The 23925-nt window shown below is 48.3% G+C and overlaps 1 protein-coding gene across 1 annotated transcript in view; it reads right to left on the bottom strand.

Annotated features, from left to right (window-relative positions):
- Positions 1-14243: 14243 nt before the first annotated feature.
- Positions 14244-23925, bottom strand: part of Scd5 (stearoyl-CoA desaturase 5) — a 34288-nt gene continuing 24606 nt past the window's right edge. Inside the window, 3 exon segments of the mRNA XM_052198834.1 lie at positions 14244-14274; positions 14276-14444; positions 20188-20405. Of these exon segments, the coding sequence (XP_052054794.1) occupies positions 14244-14274; positions 14276-14444; positions 20188-20405 (418 nt within the window).

Genomic DNA, 23925 nt, shown 5'->3' with positions numbered 1-23925 from the left:
CACGTTCTTCTCTCCAGCTTCTCAGACACTGGCCCAGGTCCCTGAGACTGCTCCCTACCCTCTCAGCGGCAACTGATGCCAGGACAAGGTTCCCAGGAACTAATGGCAGACTACCAGGGAGGACCGGAGGGAGGAGGGAGGGGAAGGGACAAGAGAAGCCTGAAGAGAAAAGGGGAAAATGAGAAGGGAAGAGGGGAGAGAAGGGAGGGAGAAGACAAAGGAGAGGGGAAAGGGAGAAGGGAGACTAATAGGAGGAGGGATAGACTTGCAAAGGGACTGAGGAGTAGAGCATTCACAACCTTCCCACAGTGGAGCACTCACAACCTACCCCACACTGGAGTACTCAACCTTCCCACGGCGGAGCACTCACTCACAACCTTCCCACAGTGGAGCACTCACAATCTTCCCACAGTGGAACACTCTCTCACAATCTACCCCACAGTGGGGCACTCACAACCTTCCCCACAGTGGAGCACTCACAACCTACCCCACACTGGAGCACTCAACCTTCCCACGGCGGAGCACTCACTCACAACCTTCCCACAGTGGAGCACTCACAATCTTCCCACAGTGGAACACTCTCTCACAATCTACCCCACAGTGGGGCACTCACAACCTTCCCCACAGTGGAGCACTCACAACCTACCCCACACTGGAGCACTCAACCTTCCCACAGCGGAGCACTCACAACCTTCCCACAGTGGAGCACTCACAACCTTCCCACAGTGGAACACTCACAATCTTCCCACAGTGGAACACTCTCTCACAATCTACCCCACAGTGGGGCACTCTTTCACAACCTACCCCACGGTGGAGCACTCATTTACAATCTACCCACAGTGGAACACTCACAACCTACCCCACAGTGGAGCACTCACTTACAATTTACCCCACAGTGGAGCACTCACAACCTTCCCCACAGTGGAACACTCACAACTTACCCCACAGTGGAGCACTCACTCATAACCTACCCTGCAGTGGAGCACTCACTCACAACCTACCCCACATGCACATATGTGTGCACTTTTGCTATCCTGAATCTTAAACCTTGGGTGGGAGGGCATTGTGAGAACAGCATCAGAAACATGGGCCCTCCTCATCACGCCATCTGCCCACTCCGTGGTGCACATTTGACATGCCCTACCCATTTCTAGGGGCACTGGTCTGGCCTGATCTCTGCGGGGTAGCCTTCAGCCTGTGCATTCCTGGCCCCAGCCCCCAGGTCTACTGTTTCCTACAGACTGTTCCCCTCCAGGTCAGCTTGCTCTCTCCAGACCTTTATCTTGGGATGCTATTTCCCAGACATCCGCAACCACAGGAAGCATTAGTTCTGCTGCTAACGCATGGACAGTGCTAGGCAAATGACTTCTGGCAGCGAGCAGTTACAATAATTTTTTAATGATACAAGCGGTACTCAGCCAGGATTGTTCAATACAGGCCTGCCTGAGCAGAACCCGGAGCTGACCGAGGCCTTCTCTCCTAACGGGGTTTGATTGAGCGAGACATTTGATTTGCGCTTCTATTAAAGGCAAGGAATGTATTAAATTGTTTTGCTGCTGCTGCTTGGCTTATCCTCAGTGAAAGAATGCACTCTGTCCATACCGCTGCGGCTCCCGTCTCCCACCACTCACTCACAAGTCGAAGGCCAGCTTTTCCTCTTGTTTTTGAAGCCATGTATGACGTTGGCCTTATGACCCTCCCGCCTCCACCTCCTAGGCACAGCAATTACAGGCATGAGGCTGGTTTTGTGCCAGGCCAGCAACAGAGCTCAGGGCTTCATGCCTGCTGAGTTAGTTCTTTAAGTTCGGGACTTTCTAAGTTGCTTGTTTTTCTACAGCACTTGCGATTCTCGGGTCCAATGTTGTGATGTATTTAGAGGGTGAGGGCAGGAGATTGAGAAAGGATTTTTTTTTCCTTACAGATCAAAGTAACAGCCATTTTCCTGCCTTCCTTATTCCTACTCTTGTGACAAAGAAAACTGAAACCTGGATTGTTTCAGTTTTCTGCTGGGAGGCTGGGGTGGGTGCATCTGCCAGGCAGAACCCCAGCTGAGACAAAGCCCCAGCTGAGCTGCCTGGGGTGAGGAAAGGGTCGGGGAGCATCTTTCCTCTTTGTCTTCTGTTTATCTGGGATTCAGAAACTTCCGCACTATAATTTTCATCTGTAGAACCTTACAAAAGATTTTCCCTGTGTATATGCACATGATCATGTATAGCACAGACCAGGCAGCAACCACAGGAACTTATCGTCTCTTGCTTCTGGAAGCAGGGCATCTGTAGATCTGGTTTCATCTGAGCCCTCCTCTTTCGAATAAAGATGGCCATCTTCTCCTTAAAGACATCTCTGGGACTTCCTCCAGCCAGGTTGGTTAGAGTTTACTTCTATAATCTCATTTTATCTTAAACACCCTTTAAAGGCCTTATCTCTAGAGGGACAGAATCTACCCTGAGGTGGAAATGTAAGGGTTCTTTGGAAGGTGGTTGTGTTGATGCTGTTTTGCTGGGGCAGATCCGTGAAGGAACATTTCCCTGAAGCGGACACAGGTGTGAAAGGCTCAGGCAGACTCGTGAAGAAGGAAAGTTTCGATGAAGCAGACACAGGTGAAAGGATGTTTTGCTAAAGCAAGCGTGAAAGGACACGTGATGAAAGATTCTTCGATGACGACGCGCTTGGATCGGTCTGCCTTACACTGTATAGTGGGGCTCCATTTGTCAGGACTCCACAGAGAGAAAGACAAAAACCTTCTGGTGCCGTGCTGTGGCTTCCTGCTCCTTTCACAGGCAGACTCACATGGAGTTTTGCTAAGTCAGACTCACGTGCTGAGGCAAGACACGTGGAGGACACGTGATCTTTGGGGGGAGTATAAACAACTCCACGGACTGTGAGCGGTGTTTGGCTTGCTTGCTGGTAGAGCCAGCTATGCAACTCGTGTTGGTCTCTCATCTTCTCATGTTGAGAGAGGCACAGCAGAGAACTCCTGGCGTCTCTGATGATCTGAATCCCTTCTGCTGACTCACTCTGATTCAGCGGAGGCCTGGCTGCTCCTGCTAGGTCATGCACCTCTGCTGCTATCCCAACACCACGGAACTCAACTGCTGGTGTCTCCGTGAAGTGTTTGCGAGTAGATCATGCTGCCGCTGCTGGCCTGTGAACTGAACTGCTGATTTCCTGACAATGCAGATGAAAGTTGTTCCAAAGAACCATTTCCCAGCAGGTCCGCTTCTGCCCATATCCTTTCTTTCCCTCTACCTCTGGTGGGTGGTGGGCTAGAGGGGAGACAGGAATGTTTGGGAGCCATCATTAAAAGTAGATTTTGAAAGAATTGTAAGTACCCCCCCCACCCCCATGACTCTGTCCTAGCCTGCTTTCCTAGGGACATAGTCTCATTCTTGTGGCTTTTGGGTGACCCATGGGGCTCTAACCCTGGCCATCTGGAGGTGTGATATTGGTAGACAGAGGTCTCTTGAATTCCCAGCACACTGAGCCTTAAAAGCCGTGACGTGACTTCTATGAAAGGAAACCTGCAACAGGTGCTTCTGTAAAACAAATAATCTTCTTACATGTTTACTTTTGTAAGTTTGGATTTCTGGGTCAATAGTTTTCTAAGTGTACAGCCTACCTGTATTCACAACACAAGATCAACCAGAAAATTCAAGGTCCTCTTAGTTCCCGCTTGGGAACTTGGAATACTCCTGCGCACAAAGCAAGCCTGGGTCCCCTCCTGGGCTTCACAGCTGCTTTCTGTTGCGTTGGAAATTGAAGGCCTGGGCCTTGCATGTGCTGAGCAAATCCCCCCCCCCCCAAGCGACATCTCCAGTGCTTTATTTAGTTTTTAATTGTGCATTTTAAGGATTTATTAATTTTTCTTTTATGTGTACGGGTAAGTCCCAGAGTCAGTGGGTTGCCAGAAGAAGACATTAGATTTCCTAGAACTGGAATTAGAGATGGTTCTGAGCTGCCACATGACTGCTGGGAACCAAAGCCGAGTCCTCTGGAAGAGCAGACAGTGCTCTAACCTCTGAGCCATCTCTCCAGTCCCAAGCCCTTTATTTCTATTTTGAGAAAGAATAACAGGATAAGTTGCCCAGGGTGGCCTTGAACTCTCTGTGTAACCCACGAAGGTTTTGAACTTTTAATCCTTCTGTTCAGCTTCCCAAGTAAGGGACACAGATCCACTCTATTTATATTTATGTCTATGTTTATATTTTATATGTAGCTAGGGAAGGAATATCTTTCAGATGAAGCCTCCTCCCTTCCTTCCCACCCCTCCCTCTTTTTACCTTTCCCTCCTTCCTTCCCCCTCCCTCCTCTTCCTTTTTCCTTTCTCTTTCTTTTCCCATTTCCCCTCCTAAAGCTAATAAGGTGACTTTTCAAGTCGGGTGTGCTTTCGCTTCATCTCTTCTTCGATGAGGAAGAAATGTTTAAGACGTGCTATAATAAGTGGTCTGGAAATTGTTACAGAGACCTGCGAGGGGCCTTGGTTCACGGAGAGCTGGAGAAGGGTGTGACGCTGGGAACACAGAAACCAGCAGACAGGGTGTTACAGCAGAAGGCACTCGTGCTATCATCGGATCAGCCTAGACATGTTTGTCAGGAAGGTTTTAATCACGTCACTGGGCTCTGTAAACTCAGTTTCAACAGAGAGTGAGAGACTTTGGCAGGCAAATCATCATAGCACATGAAGGCCACGGACCTTATTTTGACATAACAGTGTGACTTCCTGGATCCATCAATGCACATTTTATCTCTTAGAAGGAAATGCAGAAAAATGTAAATGCAGCAGCCGGGTGGTGGTGGCGCACACCTTTAATCCCAGCACTTGGGAAGCAGAGGTAGGTGGATTTCTGAGTTTGAGGCCAGCCTGGTCTACAGAGTGAGTTCCAGTACAGCCAGGGCTATGAGCTATACAGAGAAACCCTGTCTCGGAAAAAAAAAAAAAAACCCAAGAAAGAAAGAAAGAAAGAAAGGAAGGAAGGAAGGAAGGAAGGAAGGAAGGAAGGAAGAAAGAAAAGAAAAAGAAAAAGAAAAAAGAAAAGAAAAATGTAAAAGCAGTGTAGCACAAAAGCAAAATGCTGTTATTTGTAATGATCCAGGCATCAAAACGGCATATCTTAAGTACCAGTCATCTTCATAACTGTATCTCCACGAGAGAGTATGACGTAAGAGCCTCTTCCACATAGGCACTCTTGGTTCCAGTGCCTCCCAGTTTTTCTTTTGGAAGCATAAAGGCTCTCAGGGAAGAGGGGATTGTTTATGACCCTATCTTTTGCTTGGGTGAAAAAAAATAGGATTTCCTAAATTTATTTTCTGGGATGCTTAATTTTCTCTGTCAGCTTGACCAGACTGAGGAATGCTTAGAAAATTTGTATTGAGAATCTGGGTGTGTGGTCATCTTCTGTATCAATAACATGGGAAAGCCTTTAGAATCGATTTATAGGAAAACTTTGAAAACGTTTGGAGAAGTAGGCTGGAAGCAACATAATCCCTTAAGTGAAGCCAACAGGTGGCTGTGGTTGGAGTTGGGAAAACTCCAGGAGACAGGCAGGGATATGGACAGAACAGGCTTGGCGGACAGGCAGAAATAAAGCTCTAGCAGGAGATGAAGGCCACTGTTGTCAGGCTATGGCAAAGGATTTGGCTTTTGTCCATCAGATTTTGTTTATTCCTGAGACTTTGTGAGAGATGGAGCTAAAAGACACTGGCTGCTTTATCAGGCACAGGGACTATGAAGGTTCTTAGGCAGCTTCTCGGAGACTCAAAAGAGCAGAGCAAAGACTTGAAAAGGGTTGCTGGCTGGCCAGGAGGGAATAGCATAAGGCTTCATCCAGGGGGTGTGGTTAAAAAAGCCAAGCACTTTCATTAGCACAGTGGGGTAGATGGATGTCCTGAAGGTGGCTGGGTATGGGGTAGGGTCACGGCCACAGAAGCTCACAGACATGGAGTGCCAGTGTGTTTCAAATACATCGCAGAGTGGAAATTTAAAAAGAGAACCCCAGGGCGGTGCTCAAGGAATCATTTTTCCATATGTGCCAACAAGGCATTCAGGAATTCACGCCAGCAGTAAACCTAAGTGTTATCTGTGAGGTGTTGGGTTTGAAGGTATGCAGAGTGCGTAGGAACATAGCAATATCCACCAAGATTGTGGAGAAAAGCCAGGAGATGAGGTCCAGCGGTGTAGAGCCACCTCGGAGGTCCAGCAGTTCGATAGGCTTGGATTCCCTGTGGACTGTTGCTGGCAGGGCAAAAGAGGGAATTAGAATCGTGAGCCAAACCAATGGAGACCCCAGGTGCTCAGCCCTGCGGGGAACATGGAATGCTTGCTGAGAAAGCAACAAACAACACACAGAGCCAGCCTGGGGGTGGGGGGTGGGGTGGGGTGAGCATGTGGACGGCCACCTCAGCTCCCAGCACCAGGACTGCCCAGGCCTGGGAAGCCCAGTCCTATTACAGTGTGTTAGAGGGGAGCTCTGGGGTTGAGTGTTTCTCTGCTGGGCGACCACATCGCTTTAACCTCACCCCCTTCTCTCTGCTTGGAATCCCTGGTTTACCATTGTGCCTTGGAAGTGTGTAACTGGTGCTTTCGATGTCTTATAGGGGCTCACAACAGCTAAGAGTTTTCTTTGGACTGACTTGGACATTCAAGCAATGCTGGAATCGTTACGAAGTCTCTTAACTAACTGGTGATTACTAAGGGAGAACTACATGCATTTTATATTGTGAGGTAGGAGACTTTGGGAGCCAGACCTAGGATGCTACAGCCTGGATCTAATCTCCAATAATCAGCTAGCTGGGACCCTTTTGTGTCACCCAGACAGAAATCATGAAAGATGAGGAGGAGTTCTTAGTACTGGCAATACCAGGCCCTTGAGTGGCCAATGCCCAGACCCTGGACTGGCACACTCAGAGACTCACAGCTCCAGAATGATAGGTGGGGCCTTCTCCTTTGGGTTTTTTAAACTGTTGATCTTTGGTTCTAGATACTTGGGATGGAAACTTACTGCCCTCTGGATTATAATCACCCATTTCTCCGGTGCTTGGCGCCTTTAGTAGCCCTCAGGCCCCAGCAGCGGGCAGGGCCTGCTAGTGCTATAGCGCCTGAGCATCCTGAGCTGTTGGCACCCTCGGCTCCCACAAGCCCAGGATCTGGGGATCCTCCGTCCTTGCAGCATGCAGCAAGGACTGGAATCCTTCTAGAGTCCGAGCCCACAGTTTCTAGTCTTCAGCGCTTCATAACCTTAGTCGTTGGCATCATCTCAACTCCATGTCCTGACCATTCTCTGAAACTCTTCAGCTGTTCTCTCGCTGTGCAGGGATGTCACTGTCACTGGGGCCTCCATGGTCTCTATGTATTACCGCCTCAGCTCACACTACTAAGGACAAAGACAAAACATAGTTGAGAAAAAACACTTGAGAAACGTGGTTTGCAGGCACTAGGGGACAATGCAGGAGAGTGTATCTCGGCTGACTCAAGAAGTGACAGGAATTGACTGCTTTCATAATATGGGTGGGGGTGGGGGAGGTCAGAGTCAGGGCGCTAGTGTTTGTCCCAATCATGACCGCAGACCTCCATGCAATAGAGGGACTGTGATGATCTGCACAACGTGCGGCACAGTCCGCTCTGTAAGTAGAAGGCAGTTTGCACTGATCGCAGGAAGAGCTGCTTCTCTAGCCTGGATGAAAATGAGCATCGGAGTTCACTGAGGCGTGTGATGGAGAAAGTCCAGAATACATTGTCTGAAAGATCACGGCTTCCGCAGTGCCTTCCGGAGCAGGGGTTAGGCAGCTGTGGGTGCAGGGAAACTTCCCCAGGGAATCCCTGGAGCGTTCAAGCAATTGGGCTCCCACTTTGCCTGGGGGAGGCTGCTTGGCTAAAAGTCTTTCTGGCCAAGGTACAAGGGAAGAGCAACTGCCAACCAGAGAGTCAGATCGCTCTGCTGTGCGAGGACTTAGTTTACTTAAAGGCAAGATGAACAGTAACAGGGTTGCTCCTGTATTAATGTGGGGGGGGGGGGTGCTGAGCTGTGACAGGCAGCCTGGTCTCTGGTCAAGCTTAGGCTTAAAACCCGAGTGACGCAGCAGGTGACTGTGGTCTGCAGTTGGGCCTCTGGTTCCTGTCACGTAGCTACAGCCCCCCACAATGCCCACCCCCACCCCCCCCACTCCACAGAGAGGTCTGTGGCCATCAGTTACAGACTGATGAACACAGACAGTAGGAACAGCACCAAGCCCTCCCATATGCAGATAAGGTATCTCCAAAATCTCAGACCAAGCCAATGAGAAGTACCTGCTGTCAGACTCTGACCCACCCCAAAACGGTATATAAGAATCCTATCTGGAAGGAATAAAAGTGTGTGAGAACTGCTCCGTTACCTGGCAGCTTCTGCCACAGAGCTGCGACACTGCCACTTGGGAAGAAGTCTGCTCTCCCAAAACACCACCTGAAGCTCTCCTGCACTCCTTGCTGGCTAGTTGGCCTCTTGTCTGCCCAACTCAGTGTAGCGGTGGTGGAGCCAGTTCCCCTTCCTGCTTGCACTGTCTCTCCTTTGTCTGAATGCTCACATCCAGCCAGGCCAGAGAAATCCATGGGAAGCCTCCAGTACACAGGCCCACATTAAGAGTGCTTTACTGTATTTAGCAGAACTCTGTTCTTATCCAAACACAGCTGCACCTCACATGCATGTATGTTAAAGCCCTGGCACCCTCTGTGGTACTAATGGGACAAGAATGGAATCATTAGGGAACAGGCCCACGGGAGGTCTTGTGCCTGTGAGGACATGTTCCTGAGGGGACAGTGGGCCCCTGCCCTTTTGTACTGTCTTTAATCCTGACTATGAGATCCCTTTTTAAATTTCATTTATTCATTCCATGATGTGCCACTATGGGCCCAGAGCCACAGGACTAACCAATCAGGTGTTGTGACAAAGAAAACTGTGAGCCGTACTATTTTCTTCCTATAGGTTGATTATCTCGGATGTTGCATTGATGACAATTCTTATTTTTTCCCCATAGTTTGTGATCTGAAAAAAACCTAAGCAGTTACTTGTTCTACTTCCACTCATTAATGAAGGAAGAGGTTTGTGTGTATGTTTTTCCGTAAGCTATCTGCACCCAGAAATTTAAGGATGTCCACCTGTGTGGGTTGCGTAGATGAGGCCGGAGTCAGGGACTGTACTACAAACAAAACCACCTCAAAGCGGCCTGTTTCAGGGCTGGAGAGACAGCACAGAGGTTAAGAGCACTTGTTGCTTCTGTAGAGGACCAGATTGGGTTCCTGGCAGTGGGCAGTGGCTCACAGCCCTCCAGTTCCAGGGGATCCGGTGCCCTGCTGACCTCCAGAACACCAGGCTTACGCATGGTACACATACATGTATTCATTCGAGCAAAGCACATGTATAAAATAAATCTAGAAAAGGATCTAGTGCCTTTTCATTTTCAGTATTTAAGGCTGGCCTAGTCCTCTCGATTTACACACAGAAGCCAAAAATGAAGGTCCTCAGTTTTTAAATTGTATCTTGAAAGGAGACCAAACCATGCACGTTGGCTGTTCCCTCTTTGGGCCTGCATGGTTGGTTGTCATGGAGACGTGTACCCAGCCTAAGACCCTGACTTTCAGGATTGTGATCCTGTATGCTACAAGAAGCTCAGCAGCAGGAGCTGCGGAAAACTGTGCAGATAGATGCACTCGCTGCTCAACGCCTTTGGAAGGCGTTCTGATGCTACCTGGCCAAGTGCCATTTACTTCTGAAGAGGAAGTGAAGGAAACTCCATCAAATCTGATGGAACTGTTCTCACATTTGTGTACAGCAACTGCTGAGCCAAGAAGGAGCTGATGCCAGGCCTTCCTGTTCCTTTACCTCAGCTAAAAGGCCATCTACACGGCTGCCCAGACCAGGGATGTGAATCTAACATTTGGTAATAAAAATGTAACCATACCCCATTCTAGTGGGGCCCTGTCGATTTATCCATGGATAGCACAGGCCTGTTGGCAGAGAATCAAGTACTGCAGCATTCCTGTCAACAACCACATTTTCATGTTGTCTCACGTAGGAAAGAAAGCCAAAGGGTAGGAACAGCTAGACCGGAAGTTGTGAGTGAGGGCCTAAGACTTGCTTTCCTCAAACCAGGAGAGGAGCTAGAAGGGAAGCCTCCCTTTCTCAGGTCAAGGCCTTCCTAAGAACTTCAAAACTATGAGACAGTCACCATCAAAATGTGGCTGGTTCCCCTCCTGTTCATGGGGTCAGAGACTCTGCGGAGGTGGGGAGGGGAGAAGAAGGCTTTGGCAGAGCCTCCTGTTGCCTTGCTGCCGGACTTGCTATGTCCACAGGTGCCTGGGACCAGGGCTTCCTTCCTGGTGCCTCTGATGTTGCAAATTTAGAGTCGGAAATATTCCCAGGGGTGGGGGTGGGGCGGAGTTACAGGCACAGGTCTGCAGGGGAATGGAGGAGAGAACATGGGCAAAAAACGTTCCAGTTCATTTATAGCGCTTCCGTGACGTAGGGGAAAGGGAAGGAAAGGGGTTGAGCGACTCCTGGAACTGTGGAAACTTGAAAAAGGATCACAGAGGTTAGAGTGAGAATGTGTGCTTCCTTCCTCATTCTTCAGCCAGTGAGGAAACAACTATACTTCAGAGTCCCCGTGTCTGGGGACAGGACTGAACCTCTCCCAAGTAATCCCCACTCTACCTTATCCATGAAATTCAACCTCTCTCCTGAGAGATCACTCGTCCTAGCTCCCAACTGAACCCTGGGATAGGTTTGGCCTCTAAGAACATGAGGCACTGGGAGGAGCCAGAGTTTCCAAAAGGACTGCAGGGTGACACGGTGTTAAAGTTTGAGGGCGAAGTGTTCCCCAAAGATTCATGTGGCAAAGGCTTGGTGACCACTCAGTGGGTTTGCAGGACCACAGGATTCAAGCTCCTGAGTGCATTCAGAAATTGATGGATTATGGAAATGAGGAGGCGGGCCTAGTTAGATTATGGAAGAGGGTGGGGCCTGGTTGGGTTATGGTAATTTGGAGGTGGGGCTTGGTTAGATTATGGAAATTAGGGGTGGGGCCTGTTTGGATTATGGAAATGTGGAGGATGTAGTTTCCGGGACATGCCTTTGATGCCTGATTTCTATCAGAGCCTCTTCCTGCCTCATTTCTGCCCCTTCCACTGGCAGATGTTCAGCTGTTGAAAAAATTGTGAGTCGAAATGAAAACTGCCGTTTTAAGCTGTTTACTTGGATATTTTGTTACTAGAGAGAAAGGAGGAACACACACAGTCGTTCTCATCCAAGCTGAGGCTTCTTCATAGAGAAGCTTCCAGAGTGACTGTTTACAATTAGTGAACAACAAAAGTAGGCTCGGAGGCTTCTGGTCTGTGGCCTTTTGTTCTACACCCCATTGTCCAGCTTGTGTCTGAGCCATGCCACTCACCCCGGGCTCAAGGTGGCATCTGGCACTGTGGCAGAGCACCCTGTGAACTCACCCCACAGCTCTTGCTCGTGGTTGAAGCAATGCTTCATCACATTTGGGGGATGAGTGAAATACAGATATTTCACCAAGCGTACTCCACTCCTTCAGCCTCTGTGTGTCTCCTGACAAGCAGAATCAACTATTTTTCTCTCAGTTTTGATCATTCGGGTTCCAGAAAGAAGTCAGATAGAGCCTCATACCTAATCCTGCTGATGACTGTTAGAGCTGAGTGGACCTTAGACAGAGCCCAGCTTGGTTGCCTTTTATAGAAAGGGAGATTAGATCTAGAAAGGTGGGTTTCTCTCAGACCCCACAGTTGGCACTGGGTGGTCGGATGGGCAGATTAGGAAGTACATTTGAGTTAGCTCCACCATCCCAGGCTGGCTCTGTGTGGACACCAGGCGTAAGAGGAGAGCATGGCATACGCTCCCTGAGCGTCTTCCCCTGGAAGGAAACAGATGTCTGTCATGTTCTTCTTTGTAGCAAGCAGGATCAGGTTCCAATTTATTAGCTAATTAGTAAGTGCTAATTAGTATTAGCTAATTAGTAAGCTCTGGTATTGGTAGATAAGAAATGAGGAATAGCACTGGGGGGTCCCCATCTTCTACAGAGATGTGCTGGCTCCCCCACCCCACCCCCGCTGTGCCAAAGGGCAGATAGGACAGGCAATGCCTTGCCTGGGCTCGAAGCCATCGGTAATTTAGAGTTTGCCAAATGTGAGTGATCACCAAGAGTCCAGAGCTGGAGAGAACATTTTCTAAATAACATGCGATTATCTGGACAAGAACACCAATGAACTGTAATCTTTTATCGTAAATTGCTTATGGTTCACACATTTCTAAAGGCCAAATAGCATAGTTAAACACCTGCTAGATGAAGAACTTCACCTAATTCCCAGTTGGTGTATCATGTCCCTTTCTAACATTTAAATTTTAAAGACTGTATCTCTCCCGAAACTGTCTTGAACCTACTAGATGCTGCCAGTGTAACAGAGACTCCCTCACCCTCTGGCCTCTAACACAATGAGCATCCACACGCCCTTCACAAGGCGAGCTAACACACAGTCTGTTGGAATCCAGAAGCTACATAATGATCACTTTCTATTTTGCTGCAAAATCAATGGTGGCCACGTGCACACGACATCTGTAGACACTGATGACTCGAGATGAGTTGTTGGTTATTAAGTGTTGATGGCCTGGTGTGGAAAATTAATACACTTATTTAGTAGAAGTACCTCAGGTAGCATGCATCAGTGGCCGAGATCAATTAGAATACAAATTAGGTGTATAAACCTTAAAATGAAAGCTTAATTTGTGTTTAATATGATATCTGGCATGTCTGAATTATACACCTTTAAAATGGTAATAGGAAGGAGGAAATAGGACATCTAAATAGGCATTGATTTATAGAGTGGGCTAAGCAGTGAGTACATCCAATAAAATATTTTAAGATTATGTTTAGTGTGTTTACACACAAGTGATCATGTATGTGAACACAAGTAATCATGTGTGTAAACACAAGTAATCATGTATGTGTGCACACAAGTGATTATGTGTGTATGTGAACAAGTGATCCTGTGTGTGTGTGTATGTGTGCACCTAAGTGATCATGTGTGCCTGTAAAAGAGAGAGAGCTAGAGAAAGGACCCAAGGAGCTGAAGGGGTTCTCAGCACCACCGGAGGAACAACAATATGAGCCACCCAGTACTCCCAGAGCTCCCAGGGACAAAACCGTCAACCAGAGAGTTCACATGGTGTTACCCCTGGCTCCAGACACACAGGCAGTAGAGGATCAAAGGGAGGAGAGGCCCTGGTCCTGGAAAGGCTTGATGTCACAGTGTCAGGGAATACCAGGACAGAGAAGCGGGAGAGGGTTGACTGGGGAACAGGGGGAGGGGAGGGGGTTATGAGACTTTCAGGAGGGGAGACCAGGAAAGGGGACAACATTTGAAATGTAAATGAAGAATATATCTAATAAAAAACAGAGAGATTGTGTCTGCATACAAGTGATCGTTTGGGTGTACAAGTGAATGTGTGTGTGTGTGTGTGTGTGTGTGTGTGCATGTGTGTGTTGCACGTGGTTCACATAGCCTCCACATGTGGAGGATAACTTGAGGGACTCAGTTCTTTCCTTTCACTTTGTGGGTCCCAAGGGCCAGACTCGGCAGCTATTTGACCCCTTTTCAGTGAGCCACCCCACCGGCCCCAGACACGAGGTCTTTTCGAGCAGACAGTGGAGAGTCCGAGGTTATAAACAGTGAAAAGAATACGAGAGCCATTTTCCCTGTCTTCATCTTTTAAAGCACAACGAAGCCTCCTTACCCAACACAGTAACCGCGGGCCAGGAGCACGGCCCTTGCTCGGAGAGGAAACCTCGCCTTCCCTCCTGCTCTCCAGACAGTGTGATTCAAAGCACTGCTGCAGTTCATGAGAGGGAACGGAAAGAGATGCTGTCTTGGGCCACACCGAAACAGTCCCATGTTCATCCTCTCCTGGTTAGCACATTTGAGCACATATGCACAGCTACGTGTGTTAGATGATTAAGTTCAGAGACTGCATCAGACGTCTACATTCTAATACCGAGTCGTAGTTCTAACGCCGACTGATTTTTAACCGTTGATGGTTACAGTTGACATTATTTGAGACAAATAAAGCTTTCCAGACCCTGTAGAGCTCATTCCCCTCCTCACCTTCTGCCCCCTCCTACAAGCGACAAACGAGACTTGTAAGCCAAAAGCTGCTAGCTGGATGCCAAGAGTCGCCACTGTGGCCGTCATTGGGCGGGCTTCAGGAGCTGCCATCACCAGTCCTGGTCTTATGACCGGATCATCTGCTTGGTCACCTGTTTGCAGTCAGTGGCCAGTCCCAGGAAGTACAGGAATTCAATGAACCAGGTGGTTGTGTTGAAATTTAAGCCAAATTTGCTTGCAGAGTAGTCAAAAGGAAACGCCTGGCGGTAATTGTGGAAGCCATCTCCTGGAAGACAAAGTGCACCATCTCTCAGTTGACATCTTTCAGTGTGGCTGTCTCCCGAATGCGTGTTGTTCGTGTTTGGGTTTTTTTTTTTTTTTTTTAACTTATTTTAGGTTAGGATACAAAGCAGTAGATTTCACTATAACATCATCATCCATGTGTGTCATTACATTTAATTGTATTTAATTCTCAGTTGCTCCCTGTCCTCACTGCCTTCTCTTCTATCCTACCTCACTCCATCTTTCCCCCCTTCTCCTGTAAGTCCCTCTGCTTTCTTACTAAATGCCCTCTCTTTCCCACTCCTTCCCCTTCATTCCTGAAAATCTCCCCGCTCCTAGTGATCCTCTTTCTAGTTTTAGGAGTGTCATGTACATAAATGCACACTCACCTGTGCACACACATTATTTTAAATCCAGGTTCTACATATAAACTAAAACACGCTACAGCCGTGTCCCTGAGTTTGGCTTACTTTGATGTTTGATGCCCATGATTTTCCCGTGGGTGCCCTGAGCTCATCCTGCTCCGTGGCTGCACGGGACCCCGTGGTGTGCATGCATCGCACTGCTTAGCCATCTGCTGGTGGACACGTAGACTGGCTCTGTTTCCTGAATGCAGTTAACAGAACGGCAACACACAAGGATGCCGGCATAAAGGTTTTTATCAGCTTTTAAGATCTGCCGCATTTCAGGCTGACTCGCGCGCCTGTTCCTTGGCTCCGGCCCTCGGGAACGTTCACTGCGCCGCTAGACGAGCTAACCTGAACAGGAAATAACAACGACGCAGTTGTTCAGCAGCAACACGAGATTAGCTCTTCAGCATCCATGGCGGACAAGATGCTGCTCCTTCGGGGCTGCCCTTCTCAAGGTAAATGCTGGGAGGCTGACAACAGGCCATTATGCTGACAGAAGTTCATAAAAGGGAAGTAGTCTCTGTGGGAGGAGTGATTACAGGGAGACTTCCTTCAGGTTTCGGGCAGGAGAAATGAGAATGTTGAGACAGGAGCGTAAATTAAAAACCTGGCCTTTAATATCCGGTCTACTGCGCAGTATTCCCGTCTCCACTGGCTTGTTCCCTCTGAAGAGCCCCATCTTCATGGCAAATGAGCTGGGCTCAGCTCATTTTCTTTGTTTTTCTTCTACTAAATTTTTTAAATAGCAAGAACATATGTATGACATATAAGCACACATGATGGAATTGCATGTACATCATAGAATGACTAAACTGGGCTGACTCACCTAAACATTCCCTCCATACATAGTTTTGTGGTAGAAACTAAAACACAACTATCAGTAATTTACAGTACATTGTTGACATGTATATCACTGTATTATACAACAGATCTCTTTAACGGATTTCTTCTATCTGATGGAAGTGTGTGTGTATCAGTGTGTGTGCACGAGTGTGTGCATGTGTACACGAGTGTGTGTGTGTATATGAGAGTATGTATATGAGAGTGTGTGCATGTGTGTGCATGAGTGTGTGTGCATGTGTATATGAGAGAGTGTGCATGTGTGTGCATGAGTGTGTGTGCATGTGTGTGTATATGAGTATGTGTATATGAGAGTGTGTGCATGTGTGTGCATGAGTGTGTGTGCATGTGTGTGTATATGAAAGTGTGTGCATGTGTGTATGTGCATGTGTGTATGTGCATGTGTGTATGTGCATGTGTGTGCATGAGAGTGTGTGCACATGTGTGTGTCCTGATACCTCTCACCCTCCTTACATTTCCCAGCACCTGGTGACCCCATTTACCCCCCCGTTTCTTTGAGTTTTACTTTTTGAGGTTCAACAAATATACAAGATGCTGCAGCGCTCGTCTTCTGTGCCTGATGTGCTACACCGAGTACCTTAGCCTTCCAGTTCACTGCGTAGGACAGGATGCCCTTGTTCATTAAGGCTGAGGAGTACTGTCTAGCACACACTCAGGTAGCCTATTACTTTCTGCTGTGCCTCTACTGGTGGACGTTCATTCAGTATCTTTGTTATTATAAATAGGGCTTCATTAAACATGGGAGTGCAGATGCCTCTTCAGCAAACATTTCATTTCCTTTGGATACACACCAAGTTATAAGCTTGCTGGCTCGCATGGTAATTCTCTCTCCTTTTTAAAGATTCTTTCATACTGTTAAGCCACAATGGCTAAACTCTTTTACAAAGAAGGAGGAGGAGGCGGAGCAAAAGGAGCAGGAGAAGGAGGAGGAAGAGGAGGAGCAGGAGGAGGAAGAGGAGAAGGAAGAAGGCCAGCCTTTCATCTTTTCGCTAAGTCATTCCAACTAATATTAGAATGTCAGAATTAGTGAGAATATTCTAATATCAGCCAGCTCCTTTTGGTTTTCATTTTCATTTCCTCATGATCAGTTCATTTCCTTTTAAAGGGGCTTTATTGAGTTATAATTCACAGAATCTGATCTTCTAACGTGCACAATATAATACAATGACCTTAAGAATTTTCAATATTCCTCAAGAAGCCCCCCCAGCACCTCCTATCCCCTGCAAGCCCTTAGCTGCCCCCCACCCGCTTCCCATTTCTTGGCCGTATTTTTCGTCTTTATAAATGTGTCTGCCAATGGATGGAGCTGGAGAACATCATACTAAGTGAGGTAGCCCAGTCTCAAAAGATCAATCATGGTATGCACTCACTGATAAGCGGATATTAGCCTAGAAACTTTGAATACCCAAGACATAATCCACACATCAAATGATGTCCAAGAAGAACGGGGGAGTGGCCCCTGGTTCTGGAAAGGCTCAGTGCAGCAGTATAGGGCAATACCAGAAGAGGGAAGTGGGAAGGGGTGGATGGGGGAAGAGGGAGAGGGAAGAGGGCTTATGGGACTTTCGGGGAGTGGGGAGCCAGGAAAGGGGAAATCATTGGAAATGTAAATAAAAATATATCGAAAAATAAAAAATAAAAAAATGTATCTGCCTTGGAGAGCTTATGGATTTTTGTTTCTTTTTTTTTTTCCAGTTTTTTGGATTTGGTTTTTTCGAGACAGGGTTTCTTTGTGTAGCCCTGGCTGTCCTGGAACTCACTCTGTAGACCAGGCTGGCCTCGAACTCAGAGATCCGCCTGCCTCTGCCTCCCAGAGTGCTGGGATTACAGGCGTGCGCCACCACTGCCTGGCAGATTTTTGTTTCTTAATGTCATTTGTGTGTGTGTGGTAAGATGGAGTTGTACTCGAGTCATGCCACACATGTGGAGGTCAGAGGGTCCCTTGAGGGAGCCAGCTCTCTCCTTCTGCAGTGGGTCCTGGGAATTGAACTTAGGTCGTCTGCCTTGCACAGTGAGCAGCAGTTTTGCCCATTTAGCCTTTTCTCCTATCCTGCTTTGGACAGATGATGTAAAGAAGTCACACAGTCTGATGTGCTCCTTTGTGACTGATTGCTGTCACTCAGCCATGGTCTCGAGGTTCACCCATGCTGTCGTGTGTATCCTAGCTTGATTCTTTTTATGTATGAATACCGTCTCATTGTGAGTGTGTGACATTGTACATGTCTGCGTCAGTTGATGACTTGGGCTCTTTTTCTCTGTTTAGTTACTATGATAATATTGCTGTGAACACCCGTGTTTCTGGAAGTCACACATTTTCATTTCTCTTGAGTATACGGAATGCAAGATCACACCATGACCATTGTGACTCTGGAGGGTCTCAGACCCCACCCTTACTCCTTGCTTTATCTTTTATTCTTCATCACAGTGGTTTTTATTTTTTGTTTTGTTTTGATTTTTTGGGTTTTTTGTTTGTTTGTTTGTTTTGGATTTGGTTTTTATAAGACAGGGTTTCTCTGTGTAGCCCTGGCTGTCCTGGAACTCACTCTGTAGACCAGGCTGGCCTTGAACTCAGAAATCCGCCTGCCTCTGCCTACTAGAGTGCCGGGATTACAGGCGTGCGCCACCACCGCTCAGCTGTTTTTTGTTTGTTTGTTTTTGTTTTTGTTTTTTAATTTTGTCCCTGGGTCTTCACTGCTGGTCTGAGTCGACTGAGAGCATGATACCCAGCTCTGTAGGACCTGCGTCTCAGCCGTGCGGCTTGGTTTCCTGACCCACAAGTGCCTGTTCATTTAAGACATCATACTCCATACTGTCCCCACTTCTATTTGTGCCCGGTATTGACACCTAAGGTGGCTCCTCTGGTTATAGCTCACTCAAGACACAAGATGAGAGGAGAAAGCAGCAGAGCAGAGGCAATCCCTTCTGGGCTCCCCTCCTCCCATCCCTCCTCCCATCCCCTCCTCCCATCCCTCCTCCCATCCCCTCCTCCCATCCCTCCTCCCATCCCCTCCTCCCATCCCCTTGTCCCCACCCGTCAAGTGACTCCACAGCTAAAGCTCAGATTACCCCTCTCCCGTTGCTGCCACCAACCCAGGTTGACAAGACCCAAGGACCCCTGGGATCTTAACTGGATTGCAGATGAGACAGACATAGGAGTCCATCGCCAAGTGACAGAGATCGTTCCTACCCTTCTCTTCCTGGCTTGATCTCTGCTCGATGCCCGGCTTTACCAAGGAGCCCACGTTGCATTTGGAGGGGCTCAGCTAATATTTATGAGCTGCTCACTGCTCGCTGAGCAGAGCACTAAAGGCTAAGTACTAGCTCCTATTATCCTCATGCCTTTCAGCTAACTGCTATGATTATCGCTGCTTTAAAATGAGGACGGAAATGCACAGAAGGGAGAGGTAACTCACCTTCGGCCATAAAGTTGGCAACAAAGGCCGCGCTACAGAGGGCCTACTTCCTGCTAAGCAGCTCCACAAGGTTGTGTATTAACTCATCTCACTCTCTAGTGACCCGGGGAGGAGGGAAGGGCTACCTACTGTCGCATTACAGAGAAGAAGCCAGAGTGTTGAGGATGGTGCCCAGAGAGCAACCTGAGGACCCAGGATGGACCTAACTTGGACATACACTGGCCTTACTCTTAGCTACTTGTGGTCCCGTGAGTCTCCTTTCTTGCCATTGCTTGATTGAAGACCTTTTCCCCCCAGCACATATGATTGGATAGCCAAGTCTAGAGCAGACAAGACTGAGTATACTGGCTGGTTTTGGGTGTCAACTTGACACAGGCTGGAGTTATTACAGAGAAAGGAGCCTCCCTTGAGGAAATGCCTCCATGAGATCCAGCTGTAAGGCATTTTCTCAATTAGTGATCAAGAGGGGAGGGCCCCTTGTGGGTGGAGACATCCCTGGGCCACTGGTCTTGGGTTCTATAAGAGAACAGGCTGAGCAAGCCAGGGGAAGCAAGCCAGTAAGTAACATCCCTCCATGGCTTCTGCATCCGCTCCTACTTCCTGACCTGCTTGAGTTCCAGTCCTGACCTCCTTTGGTAATGAACAGCAATGTGGAAGTGTAAGCTGAATAAACCCTTTCCTCCCCAACTTGCTTCTTGGTGATGATATTTATGTAGGAATAGAAACCCTGACTAAGACACTGAGAAAAAAGCAATTGCTGCTTTTCCCTGTAGGAAAATTTTCATGATGAAAGTAACTATTATACCATCTATTGATCATCTGTGCTCCAGGCACTGCGCTGTGCGGTTTGTATGCCCTACAAGGGACGCATCGCTCTTTCCACTTTGACAGATAAGAGCATCCTAAAGCAGAGAACTCGCCCGACTCGTCTCAGAGCTCAGATGCCAAGGCCAGCGTTCAGTTTCTCTGCACTGTGCCCCTCCCTTTCTTAGAACGATAAAACCTTCCCTCCCACTAAGTCAATAGCATCTGGACTGCCGTTCCTCCTCTGCCTCTCAACGCCTCACTCACCAATGGGCGATGAGTGAGTTCTGCTGAAGGCTGATGTGTCTGTCATAGGGCCAGTTTCCATACATGTGGGCAGCGCTGTGGGCCAGCCAGGTGCCATGGAGGGCAACGCTGTATCAGAGAATAGAAGCTAAGATGTAGGAATTCCACAGGCTCTCCACAGATGTATCAGGGCACCAGTGCAGGAACAGGAAGCACATGGGCACCATGCCAATCTTATAGTACCTACGAGGAAGAACGCCATGCCGTCATCAGGCACCGAACCTGTGGGGAGAGGGACTGTGAGCCCACATGGCTACAAAGTGAGGCCATTAGCACAGTTTTGGGAACTGAGACTGGCAGAATGCTATAGGAAGTGGCCAGCCTTTCGGTATACTTTGGAACAATTTCCATGTAAACTAGTCAGCACTATGCTAACCAAAGCCTCTCTGAGGTACATTTATCCTCTTACCATGAGTCTGAGCTAGCTCCTGGATGCTTCTCCACCAGTGAACCTGAGAGTCAGGCTGGCTTGAATAATTTCAAAAAACATTCAATGTTTCTTAAATAAATTTAGGTGCATGATTCTGTAGTAACTTGGATTGCTAAAGAGGCACGTGACTCACCACTGAGGGGGTCTTCTGTCCACCAGATGTTACACTCCAAATCAGGAACAAAAACAACAACAAACAAACAAAAAAACCCAGGTACAACAGGGCATGTTGTAAGTCCAGCACTCAAGAGGCAGAGGCAGGAGGATGCAGAATGCAGGGCTATCTTGAACTACCAAACAAGTGTGGATTCAAGCACATAGCCACATAAAAAGCAACCATTCGGTAGTAAGCTATTGAGCTGGGTGTGGTGATACACGGCTGTAATTCCTGGACTCGGGAGAGAAGGTTGTGAATTTGGGGCCAGCCTGGGCTACAGAGTGAGGCCAACCTGAGCTATAGAGTGAGACCCTGACAGGAAAAAAAAAGTGAAAAGGAAAGGAAAGTGAAATCAGCACCGAGAGCCATGGGACAAACAGGCATTTTAACCCAGGGGCCTTCCGTCTTCCTCCTCCCCTCCTCCTCCTTCCAGCCTCCTCCTCCCCTTCCTCCTCTCCTTCCCTCCCTCCCCCACCCTCTCTGTTATAGCCAAGCCTTCAATGCTTCCTCTCCTAGCCCTGTTCTGAGCTACTACCTTGCTGTTGACTAGTGTTCCATGGGCCTCTCCTGCTCAAGTCTCACAGCACAGCTAGGCCGGCGATGCCAGCAGTCGGGACCTCGTGCCCTAGAGCCTCCCATGCCCTGGCCTCCCATGGCTGCAACTCTACTGCGCCATTGCAGTGTGGCTGCAGCCTGTAGGACTCAGCCTCTACTCTGAGCCCTCTGCCTCCTCCTGTCAACTGGCCAGGAAGCTAGCTGCCTGCCAGCCACTGCTTCAGTTCTCAAAGATCCACCCGGCTGAGGCTGTCAGCTCCCTGTGTAGAGAGCAGCTTCGGCAACACAGCTTCCTTCCATAACAAGAGAAACACCAGTTGTGGGCTTCGCCGGCTAGCACGAGCCCATCCAGCCAAAATTCCCTTTTCCTGAGAAAGAGATGCTACTAACGGAAATGACAATGCAAAACCCAACCTAGCCACAACCCCCATGATCCTTCTCATCCTGACAAAGTGGCAGCGAGCCCAATTGCTAAGCCCCGGATAGTCCTTCCGGGGCCTGTGAGACTTCCGCTCACACACTGGTGCAGATGAAAGGAGGGATATCAGGGACCATGGGCAAGTCCAAGCGGGATGCTCATGTGCTGAGTCTTTATATCAAAAACTGTTAATTCTCCCGGACTGTTTCAAACAGAGTCCGCAAATCCACCCCCGTGGTCCAGATCCCTCGCAAGCAGTGCCAGCCGAGAGCGAGCAGCGGCTCTGCATTTAATTACAGGCGTTGGCCTCTGCTCCTCAGGGCTGGCCCGGCATGGAGATGGCTCGCTAGCTTCCTTCCTTAATGACACTCAGTCTAAATGTCGTTGCCAGCGGCCCACAGACAATCTCCTGATGTCCCCAGCATGGGATTTCTGCTCATTTCAAACTCCTTTCTTCAATCAGTGATGGGGAGGAAGGCTGGAGCATGGCCATTGGTGCTGTCTGGCTTTTTGCTAAATGGGTTTTTTAATGTTCTAAAACATCACAGAGCATTTAACTACTCAACTTGGCTACTTCCTAGCTATGTGGCCCTGAGTAGATTATATCCTTGTGCTGAGCCTCAGCTTTCTCTTGTGTAAGATGCTGGACCAACAGATTTATTACACATCTGCCCTATGCCGGGTTCTTCCCTCCACGGCACTGAGACACCAGTGAAGTCAACAGACAAACATCACTTCCCATGTGGAGCAAAGGCAGCCTGTGTGTCTGACACGTTCTGATAGAAAAGACAGATGCCAACCAGTAAAGATGAACCACAGAGCACCTTAGTCCTAAGTACACACAAACCAAACAATGAAGTAGAGGACAATGTGATCTGCTTAGGTATGAAATAGGCATCTGGGGAAGGTCTAACCTATAACTGTGGCTTCAGTGGAGACTTAAAGACAGCAAGACGCTACCCATTTGACTAAGAACGTGGGAGGAAACTCCAACACAAGGCTCTGGAGATTTCAGGGAACCTCAGGAGAGAACAGTGGAGGAGGCAGGCGATGGGACAGGGGGACCAAGGGAGACCAAAAGGGACCAAGGGGGAAAGAGGTCTTGTAGGGACCGCGGCAGTAATCTGGGTCACGAAATGCAGTTTGAGCCCAGAGAGTAACTGAAACGGTGATTGGGAGTGGTTGAGACCTAGATCTGTTTGAAAAGCCAGTGACAAGATTTGTTTAAAACTACAAAAAGCCTTGATGTTGGAGAGAAGAAATGGAGCCAAGGAATCCTCCAAAGGCACAGATGCTAGCGGAGGGGAAGAGGAGCCGGAAAGGAGCAGCCCTCGGGGCTTAGCCTCGGCCTGCAAAGGGTTTGCTTTATCTTACAGTTTTCAGTCTAGCATGGAGGTGAGCTAAGGCAGGAACTCAGGGTGGGAACCTGGAGGCAGAAATGGAAGCAGAGAGCACGCTGTCTACTGGCTCTCTTCCCATGGTGCACTGGGCTCTTTTCAACTACCCAGGAAGGCGGTACCCACAAAGGGCTGGGCCTTCCCACACCAATCAGTATTCCACAAAATGACACACGGATACACTACAAGCCAGTCTGGTGGAGGCGGTTCCTCAACTGAGATCCCCTCTTCCCAGCTATGTCTAGAATTGGATCAAAGTGACAAAACCCAACGGTGATAGATGTTATACAACACTGTGAATACACTTAATGGCGCAGAAGTGTGTACTTTTAGATAAGTTGAAACGGGGCTAGAGAGATGGCTCAGTGGTTAAGGGCTTTTCCAGAGGTCCTGAGTTCAAGTCTCAGCACCCACCTTGTGACTCACAACCATCTGTAATGGATCCGATGCCCTCTTCTGGTGTGTCTGAAGACAGTGACAGTGTACTCATATACATTGAAAAAAGAAAGATAAATCTTAAATAGGTAAAATAATAAAATATTGTAATCTATATTATCACAACAAGAAAGAAAGACACAAGGAACTACAATGGACTGACGTGGTTTCTTGTTTCTCACAGTGACTCCTGTTCCACCCCCTGTGGCTATGACCATAGTCTGTGAAACAAAACTGACGTCTTCAACCGACAGATCAGGAAGTGTGACAGGGCCTTGAAATGTTATAGAGCCCATGTGCTAACCGGTCCT

This window comes from Apodemus sylvaticus, chromosome 11 (assembly GCF_947179515.1).
Source record: "Apodemus sylvaticus chromosome 11, mApoSyl1.1, whole genome shotgun sequence".
Taxonomy (NCBI): domain Eukaryota; kingdom Metazoa; phylum Chordata; class Mammalia; order Rodentia; family Muridae; genus Apodemus; species Apodemus sylvaticus.
Note: the sequence above shows the minus strand (reverse complement) of the source record. Positions and strands in the feature narration are given on the sequence as shown.